Raw genomic sequence first — 26019 nt, 5'->3', positions numbered from 1 at the left:
AAAAGAGATTGTTCTTTCATTATTTACTCATTGCAGGCTTTTGGCTCAGATGCATTTCTCATGATTCAGTGGAAATACTACTGTTGTTCAGTTGACTTATGTTTTTTGTGTACTTTCAGAGGCACAGCAGGGGTTGCTTTATTCCACTTCGCTTTGTTTTCAGATAATTACGCCAAACCCATTATTGTGAGTTGCTTCTTTAACAACTTCCATCAGCATAATGTGTTTACTGTTCACTTTCCCTGGCTATAAAAAGTCAGTGTAACCTACATTTGTTTTATAAAGCAGCCCTACTTCTCTAGCATTTGTTTAACCACCATATGAAAGTGCTTTGCTATTGATTCACCTGATAATGCTTTGCTGAAAGTGTTGCTTAGCTGATGTTGAGTAACAATTCATTTACTCTTCTCTTGGACTACAAGTTTGAGGTTTGAGCTAAAGTTTTTGCTTCATTAAAGGGATAGTTCACCCAAAAAATTAACATTTTGTCATCATTTATTCTCCCTCATGTTGTTACAAACCTGTATGAATTTCTTTTTTCTGCTGAACACAAAATAAGATATTTAGTAGAATTTGGGTAACTAAACATTTGATGGACCCAATTGACTTTCATAGTATGAAAAAAAAAAATACTATGGAAGCCCATCAACTGTTTGGTTTCTTCCATTCTTCAAAATATCTTCTTTTGTGTTCAGCAGAAGAAAGAAATTCATACAGGTTTGGAACAACTTGAGGGTGAGTAAATGATGACAGAATTTTAATTTTTGGATGATCTATCCCTTTAAGGCAGTGGTTCCCAAACTTTTTCTGTTGGGCCCCCCTTTTGTAGAGGAAAATATTTTCAAGACCGCACCTAGATGCACCCACATACATGACCTTGCATACAAAATCCTATAGGATTTATTTGTAACATCGTAATTAATACAGTACTACAACTTCTCAACTTCAACAGGCTTCTCTTTGTGTTTGTGATTTGAAGTCTTTAAGTGGCATCTTAACTTGTTCAGCTTCATGCTGTCAGAATATTTTGAAGCACACAACACACTTGTGTGGTCTCTCTTCAATACCACAGTTGTACTGGTGAATCCGAGAGCGAGATATGCCTCATTATATTTTCTTGTCTCGAGGGTGTCTAAACTGGCCGTGACAAAATGACCGTTGCAAATCCATTTCTCCTTTGTGTCAGAAGTTGTGTGAGCATGTCAGAAATTGAACGGGGCATCAGTTTACTGTCAGAAATTTGTCATGTTGCATATTGCCGCTCCACATCCAGTGTAGACAGCCTCACTGATTATAATTAGCCTAGAAATCTAGACGCACCCCACCGGCAGCAAATTTTATTTTGCAGCCAGTGTCGTCCAGCAACTCTCCGTTGGCTTGCGAGCTGGAAAAAACAAACTCTAGTCAGGCCAATCACATCGTGTATAGAGTCGGTGGGCGGGCTTAACATAATGACGGCAGAGTTGTGATGGTTCCGCGTGAATTCCCTGCTACTTGAGAACAAAGAAGAGCTGCTGCTGCTGGCGAACAGCGGTCTTTCGAAACGGCTTTGGCCGCGACTCTGGAAGACTTGGAGTTAAGCTTTTCTTTGAGAAAAGAACAAAGAACGGCACTGAAGTCATTCTTAAAAAAGGAAGATGTGATGTGCCGACCGAATACGCCAAAAGTTTCATCTATCAACTAGCTCCGCTGGTGGTTGGTTATAGCGCTATCCTATTGCGTGCAGAGGGAATTTGAAAGACAACGGTTTATATCCCGCCCCTCGGATTGAGCCCTGCCAATGGTGTGTTCCCAGACCCAACATCTTGATGTGGGTCTGGCTTGTCAGGCTAGATTATAATGGGTTCTATCTGCTTTTGTCGCGTTGCACTGCTCGTGTCTGGTATAGACACATTGTTTTGGTAGATGTGCATTTAAAGTAGATTCATTGTCTTCTTTATTTTTACTTGGCACTGGCAGTCCTTTCACAAATTTGGGAACCACTGGATTAAGGATTGTGTCATCTGAAGAGTAATCCGTAAAATTTTACTATCTGTTTGATTTTTCTAAATGGCTTGGTAAAAGTGACATATTTAGTGATTGTACTTTATAAATTGTCATGCATGAATGCATACATGCAATTAAAAAGTCCATAAATTGTAGCTAGCTTGAAATTGCAGAGATAAACTGAAACTGCCCATAAAACCCCTGCCCATAAAACTGTCGAGGAGTGGGGAGGGTTGACACTTTTTGGTGAAGCAACTCCTACAGATCATCTCATCAACTCCTACAGATCATCTCATCTTTAACAATAGAATAACATAGTTGGCTACGCCAAGTCATTATAGTATTTGGTTTGCATTATGTTTATAACTTCATAAAATCTATATCGTAATGATCTGCTCTGTTGAGTAGCACATTTATAGACATTTCAGATTCACATTTGTGTTAAGCTCCAGCATACCTGGATAAGGGGCTTGGAGAATGAATGGATGGATGCATCATTCTGAGCTCCTACATAAAAGTTTTTATTGCATGGGGCTCCCTTCGACATGCAATTTATTCTGGTGTTACGCAGCACGTTTGAGCTTCAGCATGAACCAATGAGGCTTGTTCTCGCGCGTCAAGCAAGTTCGGATGTGCTTCTGTTTATGTTCAATAATAATAAACCGCTCGATTCATATCTTTGAAGCGTCAAAGTGGTAGTTGCGTAGCTGTCAATGGAGGGACAGAAGTCTCTCAGATGAACGGAAGTCTTACGGGTTTGGGACGACATGAGGGTGACGGTAATAAATGACAGAATTTAAATTTTTGGGTGAACACTCCCTTTAAGGCCTCATTGTGTACTAATCTTTACAAGTGAAAGTTCATATTTAGAGTTGATTTTTAGTTGGGAACACTTTAATGTGTAAGTGCACATGTCTTTGCATTGGCATGTATGTGGATGTGTGCAGCAGTTGTGGTTAAAATTGCAGCGAGTGGATTGGCTCACACAGCAGGTGTGAGTGAAAGAGCAGATTGTCTTGATTCAAGTCCTGATTGATTTGAACAGTTTTGACCAGTCTGACCTCATTACTATGATGGCATATAACTTGCCTGTACCTCCTAATTGATCAACAGTTTCATTAGTTCCTCATCTCACACCACGCATGACAAACACATCCACTTATAATCAATCAATCAATCAGTCTATTAAGTGTACTAAACTGCTCTTTGATTTTCCTCATGCAGTGCTCAGAGACCTCTTCTGTATGCAGTGTAATATCAGAGCTGATAATAAATGCAGCTCTTCATGAAAAGATCCGGGCTCTGAGACAAAATCTACAGCAGTGTCTTTGGTGTGATTATCTGTGCCATTTACAAAAACGCAGAATTTGCACAGGGAGCCCATCTGCTTCTCTAGCCCTGGCATGAACCAATCATATTCCAGCATGGGTCCCAGAGAGGCCATGCTGAGACCCCAAAAGAGGGCTAAAAAAAGTCCCACGCTCATCTGAGCTGGATCCTGCCTTTATAATTCTCGTTGTGACGCGGATCCGTGATTTATCCGGCGCCGTCAGAAGATTGAGAGGATCAAAGATCAGAGGGATGATCCAGATGTGTGGATATGTGCTTTGTGAGAGCCTCAGACTCATTCGTGTCTCTTTCTCTGTGATGAGTGAACATCTAGCCAATGAACTGGAACATTTTTATTTCTGTGAGAGGACATTAGATGTTACAGCAAGGGATATTGTCAGTCTTGAATCCACTAAGGGCTAAAAAAAAAAAAAATGCTTGGCAACTGTTTTCAGAGCTGCTTGGGACTGAACCATTCAAGGTATTGAGCAGTTAAGCTTTTTATTGGTTAAAATGAAGCTGCTGAGATTTTTAGTAGTGATGTCATATATCATGTGACCTGAGAGGAAGACGGTTTGCCATGAATGCATTGCACCATATATTTGTCATATGTTCTGCTTGCTTTAGTGTTGCTTTCCAGTAAAAATGCATTGACATCTTGTACATTTAAAGTAAATTTGACTGAGATACTGTATTATGATACTTTTTTCAGAGTATATATATTGAATTAATTTATTTTTATTAAATATATTCTTAATATTTCACAATTTTACTGCATTTTTGCTCAAAGAGGCTTGTTTCAAAAACAAAAAAAATTGTAAATTGTAAATTTTACTTGTAGATAAGATATTGTTACTTAAAAACAAGGCAAATAATAATAATAATTCATCTTCTCATTCTCTAAACTTCTCACGCCTTAGTCTAAATGGCTTGTCTGACATTTAAATGTCGCTTTTCAACAAGGGACTCAAATAGCAGCAAAGGTCTTGCTGACTGTGTCAGAGTGTGAATGTGTGCAATGCCTTTATTATTAATTCATGCTAGCCATTTATGAAGGTCTCTTATTGCTGCTGAAATTATGTTTCTCTCTTTAATTGGGATATCCATTATAATCTCTCTTAGCTTTGTGTGAAATAGAATGTAAATCTGGCATTGTAAAAGAGTCGAGGCCAGCAGCAGTTCAGTCCCCATTTAAATGAATCTGAAGCCCTGCAAATATTGACACTGATGTGAATTGAGCTGTGCAGAATAATAAAATGTGCATCATCTGTCTTTGGAGGATGAGAGAGGTCTAAAAATAATGTGTGTGTGTGTGTGTGTGTGTGTGTGTGTGTGTGTGTGTGTGTGTGTGTGTGTGTGTGTGTGTGTGTGTGTGTGTGTGTGTGTGTGTGTGTGTGTGTGTCTGTGTGTCTGTGTGTGTGTGTGTGTGTGTGTGTGTGTGTGTGTGTGTGTGTGTGGATCAGCACCAGGTGTTTGGGTTCAGGGTCTGATACAATATAGTTCTCTTTCTGCCACATACAAGAACATGGATGAGACACCTACTTGTATTGCCTAAATACAAATATAATTCTCAAGAGAAAATATAAACAGACTTTGTTTACTCATACAGCAAAGCAGTGATTCTTGAGGAGGGCACAGGGCTTTCATGAAGACCCGGAGAAATAGAGGGGGAGGGCTTATCGTAAATGTCTTGAATAATTTCAGATGTCATGGTGGGTGGTGAAAATTCCAATGTGTGAATATTTGAGAATAATGTTGCTTTATGCTACTGACTGTTTGTTAACCGCATACATTGAACAATCATGGTGTTTTCTGGTACTTTTAGTAGGGTACAACAGGGCTAAAGGCACAAATTGATTCAGCACATTGATTCAGCACATTTTGTGGGAAAATAATTAGTATTGATACAAATAATTTAGTTAAAGTAAAATTTAATACTTGTTCAAAACAAACACTTCAGCTAAAACTTTACTATTTTCTCTTTATTTTATTAAATACTATCATTAAAATGTTTATTTTAAAAATATAGAAGTAATACTTTAAAATGGCTTTACAGTAGTAACAATAACTATTATATTTTATTATAAGTCATTTGAAATATAATGGTTTCATTATAAATATGGTGATTATCTCTAAGGTGGACGTTCAACTTAATAAATTGTATTAAATTTGAATCAAACCATGTTATGTCAACAACTGAAAAAGTCACCCAGCTGTTTTTATTGTCAATTATTGTGCCATTATTGGGTCAAATTTTCGTTTTCGCAGCTTATTCCACTTAAACGGTCAAATACACACAAACTAGGTTAAAATTCCAGAGTATTCGCGTAAACACATTCATTTATATCTTAAGTGAATGTAAACAGTCAAGAAAGAAAACGCATGTGTAACAGTAAATTGGATCAGTGCGTTCGGTCTTAAAGTGACAGCAGCCTAATAAACCTGCTGCTCTCTTAGTCATTATTGTTAATCAGACAATAAATGAAAGAGGAAATCACTCACTGCTCTTGACTAAACAATTTTAGTAGCTTTAATAAGGATTAGTCTATATTTAATTTATGCAGTTAAGACTGTACAGTGTTATTTTGCATTTGATTATTAATTTTCTTACTTTAATACTACTGTTAGACCTACCTGGAAGCATAAAGCACTGATTATTTAATTTGTTTTTTTATTCTATTGTATTATTTTTTTCACCAAGCTTTTTTGACTCCCCCCCCCCCCCCCCACACACACACACACACCACCATAAAAGTCAGCTATAAGGAAGGAAAATTCATCCCCTGCGTATTTAGCTCTATTGTACCCTACTGTTAGTGGAGTTTGCAATGAAAATGGCACTCGAGGTCTGATTAGATTTGTTGTGGCGAGATGAAAAATGTTGTAGTCGTGAGCGGGCGGTATAACTAAGTTGTTGGCTAAAGCAAGGCTGTCTGAGAGTATAGTGATTTTGTTATTTCTTTAAACAATTAATCTGTGGAGCACATCTCTCAGTTCCCTGTAGCTTTGGGAAGTCTGACACATTTCTGCAAATCAGTTTCTTTTAAACAGATCTTAAAAATCTGATTTTAAACGGGTTTAAAAATTCTGGATTGCAGGAATGAGGCCTAACGTTATAAAAACCATCAGGAATGTAAGTTGGGAGCAGGTGGAAAATCCTATAGGAGCAGGAGGGTGCAAGATGGACAAATCTCCCACACAGACCAAAGTGTTGCTTGTTTCTGTTTATGAGAATAATACGATATTTCAAAGCCTGTATTTAAAAAAAAAAAACATAAATTCATTATTGCAATTCTTCTCTACATTGTTTGTATAATCTCCTTATTTCCATAACTGAACTAGCTACTGTACAGAATCAATGAGATAACTAACATGCATGTGCATATATAAAAAATGTTATTCTATTATAACACTTATATCTTGTGTCAGATCATTTTACTTTGGATTACTAGTTTAAGCTTTTTATTGTAATTTATTCTGTTCAGTAAGTTTTTTTTTAAAAGAAATATACTTTTGTTCAGCAAGCATGCATTAAAAAGTGGCATTAAAGACATTTATGTTGCAAAAGATTTGTATTTCAAATAAGTGCTGTTCTTTTGAACTTTCTATTCATCAAAGAATCCAAAAAAAAAAAAAAAATGTATCATGTTTTCCACTAAAATATTATAACTATTTTCAACACTGATAATAGTAAATGATTTCTGAATGATCATGTGACACTAAAGACTGAGTAATGGTTATATTAAAATAGAAAACAATTTATTTAAAATGTTACAAAAGCCATTATTTTAAAACAAAATAATTAAATAAAACAATTAATTTTAATAATATTAATACAATTTTACAGTATTTTTGATCAAATAATTGCAGCCATTGTGAACCTAGGAGACTTCTTTTAAAAACATGAAAACATTTGTGTAAATGTCTTGAATGTAAAAAGTATTAAATATAATTTTTTTGTTTGTTCTTGCCTTAAAAATCAACATGAAAACATGCATTTATTATATTCAACTAGATTTGTACTGTATTTTATGGTTCCTCAGACCAAATGGTCCATGTGTAATAAACTGTAGCATCCAATTTAGTAAAAATATAAATATTGAAATCACCTATCCCAACGTTGAATTGACTGGGTTTATCCTATGACCTTATTATTTCACCAACAAATGCTTAAAAATGACCTGTGACCTTCATTCTCAAACGCCTGAATTTTTTTGCTATTTTTGGGAGCCATATTTAGATAGGTTAATCCTAGAGTCAGGTCCGCATGACTCATCATGCAAACACAAACATTCAGTGACCAGGGATATTACAATATCACACATCTTTAGTTGAACATAATCTGCCCTTCCTCTCTCTGTGTGTGTGTGTGTGTGTGTGTGTGTGTGTGTGTGGGCTTGAGTGCAGTGACTCATACGTGCAGCAGATTGAATCAAGGGGGAACAATAGATTTGAGCAGAACAAATAGTCAGGAAAAGGCATGGATCAAAGAGCCGTATTACTGTACCTGTTTCCTGCCTTCTCTCGGCCATGACAGCAGCACTCTTTATTCTTCTAACATCCTTCTCAATGACAAAACAACATCTCTCACAGAGAGGAAGGGCCACACCGCTGGGCCCCAGGCTGCTGGAGCCTATTTTAAACTGAGATCCATGTTTCCTCTGGCCTCAGTGGACCTCCGCCTCTGCTTTCACTTCAGACATCAAGTAGCAGTTTTATGCAGCTCAACAGCACCAGTAAATAAATGAGGAATATGAACAGACTCAAAGCTGCTCAATTAGATGTGGTATGCTTCTTCTTTTTTTTTACTCCGTTCATTCCTTCTGGGCTCCTTATCAGGGTTTTTCAAATCTGCAGCCACAATTGCCAGCTGTTTTTCTAAGATAAATGCTAATAGGTTTCAAACTGTGTTTTGCATATGCTTGCTCTTAGGCTACACATGTGAAGATTCATCTTTTGTCCTTGACAAGTCTGTCTGCTTGTTTGTTTTTCCGCTCACATTCACCGTTGTTTGGCGAATTTCCATGGCTGAAATCGAGCCGTTTTAATAGGTATCTTGCACAATTGCGAATTTCACTCTAGGGCAAACGATTTCCCAATGCAGATTTGCATCGCATTGGGTTTAAGTTGATCACACGAATTCGCCGTGTTGACCATCAGAAAGTTGCTTGGTTTGAAAGTGGCTGCGTGACAATACTCTATTGAGGATAGTTGTTTCCATCCACCTATTTTTATACAAATCTTAGGATATATCGCATAAAAACCGCTAGATGGAAAGGACAATATGCACATCAATTCTAAAAATGCGCATACAAACCCTCAATGCGCAACAAAAAAAGTTATGTTTTTTAGTTTCTGTTGGAACTAGGGAGCGGTGGAAGGGCATAACTGGACTAACCAGCAGATCAGTGTCATTGCACTGCATCGCAAATGTTGGTTTAGTTATTCACATGATTGCGTTCACAAACACCAGCATCCGAACGCAAGATAACATGACAGTGTTTATTGCGTTTCGTCTGTGTTCTGAGGTGCAAGTCATCTATGATGTATGAAAAAGTGCCTCAGTGGTGTCCACGATTGCAGCAACTTTGTTTTATTACAGATATTTTGCACCAAATTTTGCCAGGGAGTGACAATTTTGTTCTCTTGAACACATTTTTATGTGATATTCCAATTTAGTGCACAAGTTAAATTTGCAACCTTGGATGGATAATGGACTTTTTTTTTTGCCAACTAAACTTTTGCAGAAATTTCACTAATATCACTGCAACCTTTAGTCTTATATGCAAAAAATAAATAAAAAATCATAACTCTGCCAGTGGCACATTTTCTCATTGTCTTCAGAAAATCTAAAAATCTAGTTTATTTCCTCATTCTGAAGATGCCACAAAGTATCTTGATTGATAATGGCAATATGTTATCAAAACAGATATTTCAATATTTTTTAAATAATGATGGATCACTGAGAGTGAGATTCTGGCGTAGAGTTTGGCTTAGGAATTAAAATGCAAATTGGGCTAGAAATTGATCCTGGAAACCAAAATGACAGCACACACACACACATTGCAATTTTATGCAAATTAAGAGCAGTTAGTTATAGGATCTTCATGTAGAGATTTTTCCTTCTTATAAGTAACTGAACAAATTTGTTTCCATAGAATTATTATACTATATATAAGGATGTTTGTTCATATGTATTAATAAATATTGATAAAAGGTGAAACGTTGTTCCAGGAGAGAACTAACATACTCTTTAATCTGTTAACCAGCGTAACAGGTCAATCCAGTTTATTTGGTTAAGTTGCTTTACATGTCATTTGAATACCGTGTCATCAGAGTAATTCTGTTTACACTCAACCGCTCTTCTGTCATAGTTTAATGTTCCCAGGACTTGTCAGGTTCACTGAAATGCGATCCGTGATTAGAGAGAAAGAGATATTCTCACAGTTGGAATTGGACTAGAGTTGTGTCGTTTACCTCTCACTTTTTGGTATGTTTTTGAGATAACGTAAATTAAGTAAAGAGTGTCTTTAATTTGAATACAGTGTATATTACTGATAAGTTTTTTTGGACTTAGTAAGAAGTGATTCATTTATTTATACATTCTATATTTCACTCACCGCTCAGATAGCAAGATCGCTCTCAAGACACAATATTCAGAAAGTATTGACAAAGGATTACCTTTATACTTTCTCTCTCAATGCCTTTCAAGGCTCAGTTTGCCTAATAATCTCACTTGTTGGATAATCTCATTTCCCCAGACGTCAGAGCTATTGAATTTCCTGATTTCTGATTTCCTGAGGTGAAGGAGGCTTGTGAATTACTTCTTACGTCATAGACAGCAAGAGACAGTGGTTTGCATAATAACATCAGGGTGAGAAAGTTAATTGAAAAGACCTTTTGAACCTTGTTTCATTTTTTTTAAACTCTCTATTCAATATCATGTGCTGGAATCCCACAAAAGCAAAATAATTAAAAAAAGAATCCCATTTCTATTTCATTCACCTTGTGAATTTTAACTGGTGGACTTTTAAAGATCTGCTTGTTCCATTGATTTTTGATCAGAGGTCATTGGAAACCAGGATTTCACAAACCTGATTCAAACTAAGTTGGCTCCTAGTTAAAAGTGATACATATTCATTAGTGTTGTCATAAATATAGATTTTTCGTTGCATATAGATTCTGAATATCTGAAACCGTATCGACACACTGGTATCAGCTTCTCACCACAGTGTGTACTCAGAAAGAATGCAAGAGCAATATATATATATTAGGGCTGCACGATTTGGGGAAAATGTCATATTGCGATAATTGAGGTCAATATTGCGATTACGATTGCGATATGCGATATAATAAACAAATGGTTTCATGAGTCAACTTGCTTGGTTCTCAAGGAAAATAAATGCACACACATATTAGTGATAATCAGCCTAAAGAAAAAAGTTCTTTAGTCAAGAGCAGTGAGTGTTTTTCTCTGTTCCCTTTGTTCTTTGATTAACTTTAGCGACAGATGTTTTTTTTTTTTTGCATTTTAACAAGAACAAAACATAATTTACATACAAGAGTACATATAACCATACATGTCAGGTTAAAGAAAAATAATAATAATAAAAAAGAAATTGAAAAAAAAAAGAAAAAAATAATAACTTTAGCGACAGATGTAATTATTGGCTACTGTACTGTCCCTTTAAGACCAGCCGCTGTCAGAGACGCGGATCTCACACGCGCCTCATTCTTTCACGAGTTATCACAACTCTTCGTGTTCATCATAAGACTACTCTTATGTTATGAAGACACTCGACAAAAAGACATTTTGGCATAACTGTGTGTGTTATTGTTCGTTCAAGCTCGAAAGAGAACTGTTGCTGTTTTGTGCGCACGCACGATATTAGCGCGAGTCTTTCTGTCTGTCACAGTCAGGACATTCACAGGCAGCGCGTGTTGTTCGTTCTACCGCGAAAGAGAACTTGATACTGGCGCGCGTCTATCTGTGTGTGTGTGTGTGTGTGTGTGTGTGTGTGTCAGGAGGACATTCACAGGCGGCTCGTTCTTTTATGTCTTATCGCGCATGAATGGTTTAAAAGCATTTGCATTAATAAGTGCGTTAACAGCGCTAATTTGTTTATTTAATATAAAATCGCAGCATTTTGCGTCATATAATCGCGTAGGCTTGACATCGCGATTGCGATTGCGATACGATTAATCATGAAGCACTAATATATATATATATATATATATATATATATATATATATATATATATATATATATATATATATATATATATATATATATATATATATATACATATATATATATATTGCTCTTGCATTCTTTCTTGTGGCTCAGTGACACACCTGAATGAAAGGCTCATTAAGTATGCAGCCCCATTATGCGGGGGCATTGTCTCCCTCAGGTGTGAACCACTCAATATGCATGATGGTGTTGGATCGTTGACGCCCCTGCGCACATTGCCTTTCCAAACAAAAAGTGTCTTACAAAATTTAAATTAATGTATTGTTTTATGTGAATGATAAGGCAGGATGATTTTCACATCATTTTGAAGAAAAAACTCTAGGTGACAAAATGCATTATTCAGAAGTCTTATGGACACATATTTAGTATGTGTTTTGTGGCCTTATTTCAGAAACTTTCATTTTTAGTTTTTTCAATAATCAAGCATAAACATTATTCTTTCAAAAATACAAACATATACATACATGTTGCTCACATGTTATGGTAGCCCTGTTTGTGCTAAATAGAGTGTAATTACACCTTTGCCATTAATATGTTTATAAGCAACTGAAAAAAGCACAAATGTCAGGGCATGTCAGAACACATCAGGACCCCAAAAACACCTCAGACCCAGAGGGTTAAAGTCGGCATGAAACGAAAATGTTCTTCTCTTTTGTGACGTCTGAAATAGCTTCTCGAACAAGATTATTATTTTTGTTTTGGATTATAAGTAGCTGATATTATACCTAATTGTTAAATGAGACCACAGTACTAAAAGCATGTGAAAGTGACTTCTTATTCCAGCGTTGTTTATCCTCCGTGATTCATCTTCTTTTTGATCCCTCTTGCATTTTCCTCTCTCCAGTGTCCCGCCTCTCCTGACTGTCGCAATCGATTTTGGAGATAAGCAGCCTTCAAAGTCTCATCGCATGCTGCCAGAAATCTCTGCATGATGGATTACGTCAAATTGCCATCTATATTTATCCGAGTTTGTGACAGCTTATTGATGCCTCTATCAAAAGGCAGGATGTAAAACAGACATTAACTGAGATAAGTGGGCCGGCAACCAATGAAGATCTAAATTCGTGCCATATAGCCGCTCAAATAGTCATATTCAGGCTATGATGCAAAAGACGTCTTTTTTATTGAACTTTTCTTTGATACTGAACAGATTGCTCTTTATCTTTGCCTTTGGAGAGCTTTTCCATCTCATGCCTCTCAGAGAGGTCATTGGCCTGACAGTTGAAGTGGCTTTTCCATGTCATCTCCAGGGTTACTGACTGTCTGATAAGCTTTTTGAGGTTTGTTTGACCCAACACACCCTGAAGCCCGCTATCAGGATCTTAAATATTGAATGTAGCCACATTTAAGCAGGACTGTATAAATCTAGCCCCCAATTAGGGCTGGCCGATACATCGAATATGTGACCCTGGATCGCAAAACCAATCATAAGTCGCACGGGTATATTTGTGGCAATAGCCAACAATACATTGTATGGGTCAAAATTATTGATTTTTCTTTTATGGCAAAAATCATTAGGATATTAACTAAAGATCATGTTCCATGAAGATATTTAGTAAATTTCCTACCGTAAATCTATAAAACATTTATTTTTGTGAGTGAATGCAGCAGAATCACGAACATAAATGGACAACTTTAAAGGAGATTTTCTCAATGTTTCGATTTTTTTGGCACCCTCAGTTTCCAGATTTTCAAATAGTTGTATCTCGGCCAAATATTGCCCTATCCTAACAAACCATACATCAATGGAAAGCTTATTTATTCAGCTTTCAGATAATCTATAAATCTCAATTTAAAAAAATTGACCCATATGTGACTAGTTTTGTGGTCCAGGGTTACATATTAGCAATATTATCACAATATCACAAATATCGGGAAAATGTTAAAAGTTTAGTTAGACAGTAAGCCAATTTCACTTGTTTTTTTTTTCATCTCTTGTAACAGCTATCCAGATATCGGATAGATGAGATAAAAAAGAAATGGAAAAAAAAACCGAGTGAAATTGGCTAAATATTTATAAATAATTCCATATATTATAATATAAATATAATATAATATAATATATAAATATAATATAAATATAATTCCATATATTATATATTAAATATATTAAACATTATTTTTACTTTTGTTCATTTAGTTAAAAACAGTAAGCGATCACTACATTTTTATTTCAACTGTGTTTTGCCGTAAAATATATAATATATTTTAAATTTTCAGAATAGATCTGTGCATTAAGACATTGACACATTTTTCTATGTAACGTGTTTTTACTCACTTTGTTGTTGCAACAACCTTAACTTTTTGTTGGGAGATAATTTTCTCAATTTTTTTGTATAAGATTTTAAATGCTACTTTTGTGTTCATTTAGTAAAAAACAGTAAGTGAATTTTAGATTATTTTTTTCAATACTGTTGACTTTAAAATGCAAAAAAATATATAGATATATTCAATATTGTCAAAATATTTGGAAAAAATAATAATTTTTAGCTGTATCGTCCAGCCTTAGACTCAAGGTCATAGACTTTAAATAGCATTTCTGTGTCCTTTCCCTGAGTAGAAACTCAATTTCAGTAAAACGTCACTTGCTGTCTGTAGTCTCTCTGTGTCTGAGAGAGTTGTAGCATTTTGATGCGAAACGTGGCGTCCCATTTCATAGAACCTCTTCCTACTCGGTCATTACTGCAAACACAATGCTGACAGCAAAATTACCTTTCCAATGACAGATTTAATAAGTAATCTGTTGGTGGGAATTTGCTCTTGAGGGACAAAACAGTTGGTATAGCCTAGTCATACAACAGCTGGCACTGAATGGATTGTGGTTATGATGAACAGTTTTGACAAAAAGACAAGATATAGTATAACTTGTCGTTGCATTCCTTAACAGGCATTTTCCTATAAAAAAACAAAGTGTACAAATCATGTTGCTTGTACTGTGAAAGCCAATACTAGGATTGATGGCACTCTCAGCTCCAATTACAAGAGAGATGGCATAACTTGGCATACTTTAATTGATCCACTCCAGCAGCTGCTTATTTTTAGATACAATTGGGGCCTAGCTACATTTTCATTACGGGCCGCTCTATTCTTATTACCCTGCTGGCAGGTCTCAAGAGGACAAGTTTGGCTGCATCCCAGCTTTCTATTACATAGTGTCTTGTGTACAATATTAATATATTTTGTGTACAAATGAAACAAGAATGAAACTTCCCTAGTCAATTTACTAGTACTTTTAGCTGCTGAATTATTAGTGTTCATCCATTAACAATGTTGCGACCAGTGACCAGTGACTGGTTGGGGATGGGGATTTTTGTCATTTTTTTCCTTTCGAATACTGGATAGCTCAGTAAAATGATTATATGGGGATAGGGCTGGGTGATAAAACTAATTATCACAATATAATTTTCCTCAATATAATTATAGCAAATGTTCGATATAATGTTTATGCGCCAAAAGCAATGGAAACGGCACTACTCGTTTGAATCACGCCACATGGACCATACATCTGCTCGGATCAAACGGCAATCTCGATCACGCGACCACTAAACAATCTACGAATGTCTCAGTGATTTAAACTAGTTTAAACCAGATGAAACAGTGCTGACATTCTCAACAGCACTGACAAACACGAGAAACATTGTGGCATGAACGATCCAGTTAGAAGGCTTTTCAATATACAAATCTCCATCATTTACCAAGGATTTACTGTAGTAACACGAACTGGCCGGCCAACATTGTATCTTACAGCGGCGCACTAGGAAATGGCCCGTCCGTCCCTGAACTGCACCATGTTATTGTGGCAGAAATGTGGTATATTCAATGTAGACATGTATTAAAGGAGTATAATTACAGTATTTTTGGTTATTAAGCTATAGCATTTGAGAATTTGTATTTATACACAAATGTATGTAGGCTTTTTTTCATAATGTGAGGTGCTATATGCGTGCATGGTTTTACCCATGGTTATCATGATCTAAATGTATGTTACTATGAATGGCCACTGGTTAATTTTAATAAAAGTAGAGTCCTAACTCAAACAGTCAGAATATTTAAATCCCTGTGAGGTTGTCTAAATTTTAATAGATGTTACTGTTTTACTGTATTTTCCGAGAATGAGTGTTTGACTAATAACACATGCAGAAGGGCCATTACTTCAGTTTTTTGTGAGCTCTAGCGGCGGCTCTCTTCAGGGGTCGTCTCTCAGCACCATGACACTGACACAAGACACCACTACACCGCTGGCATTTTACCCTCCCAACCATACAAGACAACTAGACACGCTAATGCCTGCGACAGAGGCAGAGCGCTGAAGCCGAACCAGTGGCGAGACAGGTAAACAAAAGCCTGCTGCTATTCTGAAACACTGTATATGGCATCAGAGGGACGCTTATTGATTGTAAGTGGAGAACACCATTGTGAAAATGCTCTTAGTAATGGGGTCTCTTTAAGTACGGTTTTAGCTTACTGGTAAACAAGCTGTGCTGATGTGTTTTCTTAAGGAGATATCACAGTGTGAAATGAAGTCTTGCTTTGGCTAAATTTTAACTAAGCTGGTTAACTCTGATGTGCTTCTGAGAAACGTGAGTTTAAGTTTAACTTAGAAGCTTTCAGTGTGACGGAAACTTGTTAGTCGAACACAAAAATGAAGCATAAATCACTGCGCATGCTATAATATTATATATTGATATATTAAATGACTCATTACTGTCGTATGAAATGCTTTTGGCTGCTCAATATGGCAGTAAATTACATGCTGACTCTGGGTCAGTGTGTGGGATTCTAACTGATTATCTATCTAGTGTGATTCATTGTAATCAGGGGACCTGCATTAAATGTCAGAAGCTGAATTTTTCATCTCATCCTTCTGTAAATTTCATCATTCTGTGTGATGTGAATGGGAATGACCTTGTCCCACTGAGAGAACCCTTTAAAATGCTTTTCGACCTGTTGCTAGTGTTTAATCACGGCTCATCTTAGCATTTTTAAATAGACACCACCTTTACACGCCAGTCGAACAAATCAACATTTCAAGGCAATTCATTTTGCAGTGTCAAAACATGCCAGCTGGCTTGTGCCAAGCAATATAAAGACGAAGCTTTCACATTGGGGTAAATAGTCTGTTTAAATGAGGGATTGGTGCCTGACACATTTGACTTAGCTGGATATAGCCTTGCATCCTCAGATAAATGAATGCATTTGTATTTATAGTCGTTCTTGCCTTTCACTTGCAGTTTAGCTTGTGTTGTGCCAAGTTTGCTTGAGGGTCTAATGATCGGAAGACTATTATGACCACTTGAAGACTTCTACTCATCCTGACATTGATTCACAGAGTCATCTTGTCGCAAATTGAAAAGAAACATCAAGTGTGTCTGTGACATCTTTAAAAAAACAGGTGACCAGAGACTAGTTATCACCTTTCAGCATAAAGTCTGGTACACAATGCAGTTTGTTTTTAAGGATCGCTTCTGATTGACTTGTAAAGCAACTTATTTCTTGCTTCAACTCCATTGATTCATCTGAAAACGATTTTACCACAATAATGCACCAGCCATATCACGATTTCAGTTTTGTTTTAATCCTACAGCCTGACCTAAATGTATAGGATAAGGTGGACAGGAGCTTTGGATGTGGCATGTGGAGTGTTTCTACTCGATCACATGAGACTAAACAGGTGTGGTGGTGATTATAGTGATCCGGGGGGCTCTTCTCAAGGATGCACGCCATGTTTGTGCACACAAATCCTTTACTTACCACAGGCTGTCAGCCAGAATTGTAAAGAGCTCCATTACCAACAACCGTAAAGCTTATATAGCCGCCACAACCTGTGTGGCATCTCAATGCAGTGACTTGTGGTCTTTAAATATACAGTATAGAAGCGACTGTAAAGGAAACAATGCGCTCTGACCTCACCTCTACCTCTCACCGCCTCGATGGAAGTGTAAAAGCATGTTGACTTCACATATTTACACTGTTGATGCAGCGTGTTCTTCTGCTGAAACGATGCCTTGTGGCTTCAAAGCATTCCTGTTCAGATAGGGAGTGTTATACGTTCAAGGTCAGTTTATATCCATTTAAAAAATATTTATTATATTTTGAGAGAAAAAAATAATAAATGCTCAGTTTTCATAATGCCAAGAAATGTCTTCTGGTTCTACACACTTTAAATCTGAGACAGAGCTTTTCTTGGCTTGATTAATACAATATCCAAGGCTGAATTTCCACCGGCTCTTCAATGCAACAGTGCAGGGCTCATTCATACTCTTACAGTATAATGCTTTTAGTTCGATCTAAGACTCTCTGTATACCTTGGCGGTTCACTCATATTACCTTTGAATGGGAGCAACAAGCAACAGTTGGGTTCTGGAAGTAAAATTCCCATTCATTTTCTCCATAGGGAATTGATTTTGACACCTTTAAAGACAGACCCGCTGTGAGCTATGAGGCTGTTAATCAATGGATATTTTTATCGATGGAACATTACCCATGATCCTGCAGAGAAGTTTTTTTGCTGAAAACAAGCAAATTGCGCCAAAAGTTGTAGTTCTTTTGTAGTTTCCCATTAAAGCCATTAAGGACACAATGTTGTACCTTTTGTCTTTTTGTCCGTTTTTCAAAATAAGTTTGTAATGTTGAGATTCTCCTCGTAGGTTGGGATGGTTCATGGCATATACTGTGACTCTTGAGCTGTTGTTAGAAGAAGTTAGTGTCTTGGATGTGAGCATTGGCTGGACCAACAAGCTTTCTTTAAAGCGATTTGAGCATAAGAAACAACATTTTTCAGGCCATGTCAAGTGCATATACTGTCAAAATAATTTGATCATTCATCGTTTATTTCCCTCCACTGGACCATTTCTTCTCTTAGTCTAATCACAAGTAAATTCAGAGTAGTTGGATTAAGTCTAAGGAATTAATAAGGTCACATTTATTGCATGTGCAAAATCCAGCCATTTCAACAGGAATCCCTGTGATCGGGAATTTCGTGTGAGGGCACAAGTCAGATGTCCCCACTCATATTATTCATCGATTTGCTGTGTTGCCCGACAGAAAGGTTTGGATGGGCTTCTGTTTGAGCTGTGCTTCATACTACATGATTGACAATAGACAATGGACCTTTTTTTTCACACAAAATTTCGCTAACACTTCACATTTAGTGTCGTCAACAAAAACGAAACCATTTTGTTGACATTTCAGAGACCGCACCTTACAGTATGTTGCTCTGTAGGCCTGTTTCAGTTCTCAGCATGGACCTTATAAATGTGTGTGTTTGTGTGTTTGTCCTGGTAAACCCTATGGGGACAAAATGTCCCCACAATGCTGGCAATATCTGATATCTGTGTCCTTGTGGGGACATTTTTGGTCCCTAAGAGGAAAACAGCTTATAAATCATTCTAAGTGAAGTTTTTTTGTGATGGGTATAGGGGTAGGGCAAGTGTAGGGGGATATAATATACCGTTTTTACAGTATAAAAATAATTTTGTCTATTGAAAGTCCCCATAAAACATGGAAACCCAACTTGCAAGCCCAAGGTCCTGTTAAATACCAGTACATTTAGATGTAAGTACAGTATACTGTAATTATATTACCTTCAGATTTCTTATCAGACTGATTTGTGTTTCTTTTTTAGACTAAATTTTCCTAACACTCAGCAGCCATTAAACAGACATAAAAGGTGCTTTTCATCAGCTCAGACATAAACGCTAGCATACCTCTGATTACATTATGCAAGCACAGTTATTTAGTCTCTTTATGTTGTTTTAGAAATGAAGCATTTGAATACGTCGTAGAGACAATGACTCTGTTCAAATGGCCAGTGTATTTCTGCTGTGCAAACTTGCCCTCCTCACATGTAACTTGATGTTGATGCAGTTTCTTAAAATAGGCAAATTGGACAGCTGACTTTTTGCCAAACCTCATACTACATTACACTGAGAGAGTAAATCATTTCCAATGATGCCTTACTTACTGAATGTAATATTTTAGATGGTATTAGCTTATATACAGTCATTAATCACTGGCTACTGTCTCAAATTGTAAGCAACCTGATTAAAGAGGCAAACACCTCTGATTATCATCACTGGTGTGTGTGGTTCATTTTGATGGACATGTCTGGGACAGTCTAAGGCTCTGATTGTGCTGACGTCAGTGGTGGTAAGTAACGAAGTAAAAATACTTCGTTACTTTACTTAAGTAGTTATTTCGGGGATCTGTACTTTACTTGAGTATGATTTATTTGCATCTACTTTCACTCTTACTCCACTACAATATTAAAGACAAAGTTTACTTTTTACTCCGATACATTTCCCCATGCCCACTCCCAAGTATTTATTACACTGGCTTTCCAAACCAATGAAAAACTTGGTTTTCTTTTGAAAAAAAAAAGAACGCGCGAGGCCGCGGTCAAGCTCTTTGTCAGCCTATGCTCACGCAGCAGTCAGTTAGTTCGCCAAAATAAATAAAACTTGCGTGCAAATTAATGTAACAGTTAAATAATGCAGAACTATTTTTTACGCGGGTTCTTTAGGGACATAATCTGAGATTGCAAGGCTGGAATGTGTGTGTGTGCGTCTGTCTGTGTCTGTGAGTGAGAGAGAGAGTCGCGGGCGTGATCGAACAGTGGAAACAATGTTGTTTTTGTATGTTTTTAATACCTCGTCATTTTGTACATACAGGACATCATTCAAACTGCAAAGTGTTAACTTATATGTGGACACTCGCAATAAAAAACAACAAATTCTTGCGTGTTTTGAGGGAGTTTCTTTCCTGTTTATCCTCGCCAGCCATAACCTCCATCGTTGTTCTGACAAAAGCTTCGTCTTGTCACATTCATGAAGTCTAATGACGGGTATACTGTAAAATCCAAATTTAACTGAACCTCCGGCACGATTTGAACATCCATTGACCCAGCAGGAGATGACCATTTTCACTTTTTATCACGAAATTAACTCGTTTCAGCTTCTTCGTCTAATGTTCTGCCCACAGCATGCCCACAGAAATGGCGCCAGGTCGGCAAATGCCCGTATGTTGTGACGTCATGTGGGAACTATGTATAGGCTACTGCGTTAAGGTGCTTCATTGTCTCTTGATTGCAAATCTAACAAATTCTTAATTGCAGTATCTAATCACATCATTTGTTCAATTAAAACATTGCATATCACTCCCAAAACAATCTGCTTAATCATTTATATTTACATTTATATTTTAATTTTGAATATTTACTTTTTACTTTCGGTACTTAAGTATTTTTTAAATCGGATACTTTTGTACTTTTACTCAAGTGATGTTTGAATGGAGGACTTTCTACTTTTACTGGAGTCAATTTTTATTTATGTATATCTACTTTTACTTGAGTATAACTTTTGAGTACTTTTACCACCCCTGGCTGACGTTCACTTGGTGATTGTGTTTTTGCTTCAGGGAAGAAGAATAATCATGCTAATGCGATGCTGCTTTGTTTTTGTCCTATCTGCAGCCATAACCAGAGGACGACTACATTCATACATCCAGTGACAGGCGAGATCTCTGCTGAGAACACTGATTTCAGACTTCAGGACCAGTAAGTATTGCCTTTTGACATTGCTTATAGTAAAGGTTGACTAGGTCGTTTAAAGGTCCCATATTGTCAAAACTGAAATTTCCTGGCTTTTTTGATGATAACAGAGGTCTAGGGGCTATGAAACTGCCATATAAGTTTCAAAACAGTCGATCCACAGACAAATGCACACAGCCTGCATAAAGTAGCTGTGCCTTTTCACGAGCCGTTGTGACTTCCGTATAAATGTGATGTCAGAACTACTCAGTCACCACCTCCACCAATGGTGGGTCATTCAGAAAACAACAGGCCAATCAGAAGAGAGGCTCATGAATATTAAGTTGACAGGCCAAAATCGACCTGTTCTTGGCAGAGCTTCTGAGAAAGGAGCTGTGAAAATATATTGAGATGGTTTTTGGTACTTATACCGCAAATATATATTCTTAAGGACATCAAAACATAAAATAAAACTTCAGAAAGGTGTACAATATGGGACCTTTAAGATTTGATTACATTAATGTCCTGTCTCAACCTAGCAGCCCAAATCTTGAGTTTAGTCTCTAACAACAGAGATTGTATAATACGTTTTCAATGTATGATAAATTACAGGATACATTTGTCTAATTTGACCTAACGAAAGTTAATAAACATTATTTACAATTCTTTTTTAAATTTAAAATAAATACTGTTAATTTTTTGATTAGTTCTTGGGGAAAAACACTGTTTCCACAAAAAATATTAAGCAGCTCAACTACTATCGACATTGATAATAATAAGAAATACATAAGCATCAAATCAGCATGTTAGAATGATAGAAGGATCATGTGACACTGAAGACTGGAGTAATGATGCTGAAAATTCAGCTTTGCATCACATGAATAAATTGAATTTTAAAATAAATTAAAATAGAAAACAGTTATTTTAAATTGAAGTCATATTTCACAATATTACTGTTCCTACTGCCTTGGTGAACAAGATTTTTTTTTGTACCGAACCTTTGAATGGTAGTGTATGTTAGTAGCTCTTTGAATTGCCATTGAACAGAACTCTACTGAAAATTATAAGGCAGTACCATCATACCGTTATGATGATCTATATGTTGGTAGAAGCAGAGCTGGAAGGATACAGCTGACTGAAGTATCACATGTCTACACTGGCATTTGTCATTAGTCTTGCTCTTTACAGTTCCCTTCTTGGTGCCGTCAAGTTGTAACTTATATTACAGCTGTCTGTTTTATCAAACATGCATCCAGATCACCTAGGTTGTTATGCTTTTCATCAAGAGTGGTTTGTACAGGAAAAATAGATCAAAAAAATAGATCAAAATACTTTTCACTCACAACACAATTCTGGGCTGTTTCATTTTATGCTTTAAGAGATCCAGCAAAATCTTTCAGGTTATGTTAGAGAACTCAATAATAGCGTTACACAATCCAGCAGCTCCATGTTCGAGAATGATCTGCCATTAGATGTCGGTTTTAACAGCTGCCCACCGGTCTTATCTAACTCGAATCTCTCTAAAAGCAGCTCATATTAGCGTGTATATCACAAAAAACTGGGGCTCACTTAGCATCTGAATACGAGCGGGAGGGCGTATTCTCCTGCCACATCCTAATGGATGCATCTCATTACCAGCTGTGTGGGTGCACGAGGCTTTCTGAGAACCGCAGGTTGTGTGTCATTGGCTGTTAATGTATCAGCCATATCACATGTTGGAAAGAACTAGTATGTACCGTGGAGCTTGTATAATAACCCAACTTCTATACTGTACATTATGCAGATTGTGATGACAGATTGTGCTAGACACTTGACACTTTTATCCTGCTTAAACATTCCTGACCCGCTGATGCATGGACTCTACATACCCTGAAGGTGTCCTGTGGTATCCAGCGTTAGTAGCAGATCCTATAGGTTGTGAGGTGGCGCCACCGTGGATCAAACTGGGGTGCGTTTCCCAAACAACGACTTAACTCGCTGCTTAACTACCATAGTACGATGCATCGTTGAAGACGACTTGCTAGTCACGACTGTTTCCCGAAACCGTATTGTCACAAAGTGGTCGTTCAACCACGTTGGTTTATGACGTCACGCACGTGTTGGAGTAATAACTTGATATCGAATTAACGCTAGATGTTTTGACATGGCATCTGAGGACTATTTCTCATTTTTCTCAGTTATTTTGCTTTGTTTCCAGATTCAATCATAGGCTCGTTCTTACATAGAGCACGTTCGCACATACGCACTCTTCAAACGGTGCTTTAAATCTCTTGACAAACTAAAAGACGTAAATGACAATTGAATGTATTCTAAATAAAAGACACAGGTTGTCCTGAATGTCAGCTTGCTTATTTTGCTCAAGATAAGGATTTATTAAGTCCACATATCATGCAAACTAGAAACTATGCTTCTAACCACAGAGCTGCCGTTTCAACTACACAACTTGTTGTTTGCGAATGTTCGTTAGAACGATGGTTTCGGGAAACACGGACTCGTTGAACTATGCTGATAACGATGGAACTTGCGAACATAGTTGGCTAACGATGCTTTTGGGAAACGCACCCCTGGTTAGTCCAGCACATCCCACAGATGCTCAATTGAATTGAGATCTGGGGAATTTGGAGGCCAGGGAAACACCTTGAACTCTTCATCATGTTCCTCAAACCCTTCCTGAACAATGTGTGCAGTGTGATAGAGGGCATTATCCTGCTGAAAGAGTCCACCAGGGAACACCATTGTCATGAAGGGGTGTTCCTGCTCTGCATCAGTGTTTAGGTTGGTGGCTCGTGTCAAATTTACGTCCACATGAATGGCTGAACTCTGAAGGCTGAAGGCTGAAATGGATAGCCTTTGCTGCCCTCGTGCATCGATGAGCCTTGGCCGCCCAACACTCTGTCATTGGTTTCTAGTCTGTCTCTCAATTTCCCCGATATTCGATTCATCTGTGACTGGTCATAATGTTTTGGCTCATCAGTTTATAATGACTGACTGTTCAATCTCTGCTGACCTCAGTCTTAGAGATATGGGTGCCGTTTGTAAGTTCTTTCTTAAATTGGAACGTAAAGTCCACACTAGAGGCTTAGTAACTACTAGCTAGTTTGTAACTAACTCTGCACTATATTCCGTTGCACCATTTGTTCGTAAGGCAGAACGTTGCTAGTAGGTCGTAAGCTCTCTGTAAAGTAATGCGTAGTCACATAATATGACGTATAGCCTCTGATCCAATAGCAGCCTTCAAATACGTGAGCAGAAGTTGTGTTGAAATGCCGTAAATTTCAGTTTATTCTTCATTCTAACTTATTTTGCCTTTGCGTTGCTAACGGTAAAAATACGTTTCCATTAAATACGATAGCCTACTTGAGAATAACTCATGAATAACAGTGTTTTTATATGTAAATAACATTCATAAACTGTATTTGAAATGAAATTAATAAGGATCAATACATAAATATTGATACAAACAACATAAGATATTAAGTTTATTGATTATGACTTATATTTGACATGCACAACATGGACCGATGCACACGGCGACGGGCTGTTTAGGACGGGTTCGTGTTAAAGAGCCGCTAACAAAGTAATCTTTTCACATAATGTTCTCTCTCTTAAAATGTAAGCGAGTGTAAATGTCAGCATTATCATATATGTCTAAAGAACTGAAGTCTGTCAGGTAAAAGAAAAGCTTTTTGATGCAATTCAGTCTGTCTGATATTTTATTCCAACCGTTACTCCTGATCGGAGGTTGCCGTAAATATTTAGTTTATACGTAGAGTTACGCTTTAACTAAGTTTAATGGTGCAATGCAAAAAGTGCGTAAGTCGTAACTTAGTGTCCATTTACGTCAAAACTAGGCTAAGTTGTAACTTACGCACATCTGGTGCAACCGGCCCATGGAGTGGTCTTGTTTGATGTGGTGTCCTCAGGCCCTGTATGGGGTCCCAGAGGCCACTTGACATATCTTAAGCACCAGAATATCCCAGAGACCAGTGCTATTTTTAGATCATTTATATAGTATTATAGTGTTTAGTTGCCAAGGAAACATTTCTAATTTCCCTAATATTAAAGTTTTTATTATTATGTTTTTCCTCTAATATTTATATTTTATTTTATATTATATCAGGTTTTTTTTTCAGTTACCAAAAATGGTTTTAATAGATTTAGTTTGAAGGGTTAGTTCACCCAAAAATTCTTTCATTAATTACTCTCCCTCATGTCGTTCCAAACCTGCAAGACTTTCATCTTCAGAACACAAATGTAGATCTTTTTGATGATTTATATTTTTAGGCTAGCTCGGAAATGCTTTTAGAAATATTCTATTCTGCTAAACCATGCTGATTCTTTCCATGCTTTTACTAAGAGCCACTGAATAAAAGTGCCGGAGAGGTTTGAGTGCCCAAAGCACGTGGATTCCTCAGATGTTATGAATGTGCTATAAGCACAATCTGTTTCTGTTTCTTTCGTATGTTGGCTCTTTGTATGTCTGGCCATCTGTTCTTAGACTCCAAGTGTGAGAATCGTGCTGTGAGGTTTCCTCTGTTGACTCTACCTCTTATACAAAGACTTCTGATTAAAACTGATGAAAAAGTACAAACATATATGTCATACAGGTTTATGTTAATGTTGGGGTGTTATGGTAGTCCGGCTTATGGCGTAATGTATGAGAATAAGTTAGGAATGACAGAATTACGTTATATTTTGTCCTTCTGTTTTTATGTTTTGACACACTTCAGCCGCTCAAGGTCAGACTGTAATGACAGTTATGCAAAGCACAACTTTCGTTGTTGTGTAGGCAATAGATCTTGTTTACTAAAAGCTGTGGTTTCCTTTGTAATTTTCCAGCTGGAATCAGGAGATGAGACATTTTCTCTGTAAATGCTCAGACAAAGTTTTCAGTCAAGCAGTAGTTTGATCAAAGACAGATAG

At 37.0% G+C, this 26019-nt stretch overlaps 1 protein-coding gene across 16 annotated transcripts in view; it reads left to right on the top strand.

Moving 5' to 3' along the window:
• The window catches only part of plekha7a (pleckstrin homology domain containing, family A member 7a), an 87264-nt gene that overhangs the window by 18421 nt on the left and 42824 nt on the right, over positions 1-26019 (top strand). For 10 of the 16 annotated variants that reach the window (XM_081372488.1, XM_081372505.1, XM_081372500.1 and 7 more), the window contains one exon: positions 21040-21123. In XM_081372488.1, coding sequence (XP_081228614.1) covers positions 21040-21123 — 84 coding nt within the window. Of the gene's footprint in view, positions 1-15835; positions 15967-16131; positions 16151-21039; positions 21124-26019 lie in introns of those variants that run through there. The other 6 variants (XM_081372495.1, XM_081372489.1, XM_081372494.1 and 3 more) reach the window with 4 other exon arrangements.

This window comes from Scardinius erythrophthalmus, assembly GCF_964197995.2.
Source record: "Scardinius erythrophthalmus genome assembly, chromosome: 8".
Taxonomy (NCBI): Eukaryota; Metazoa; Chordata; class Actinopteri; order Cypriniformes; family Leuciscidae; genus Scardinius; species Scardinius erythrophthalmus.
Note: the sequence above shows the minus strand (reverse complement) of the source record. Positions and strands in the feature narration are given on the sequence as shown.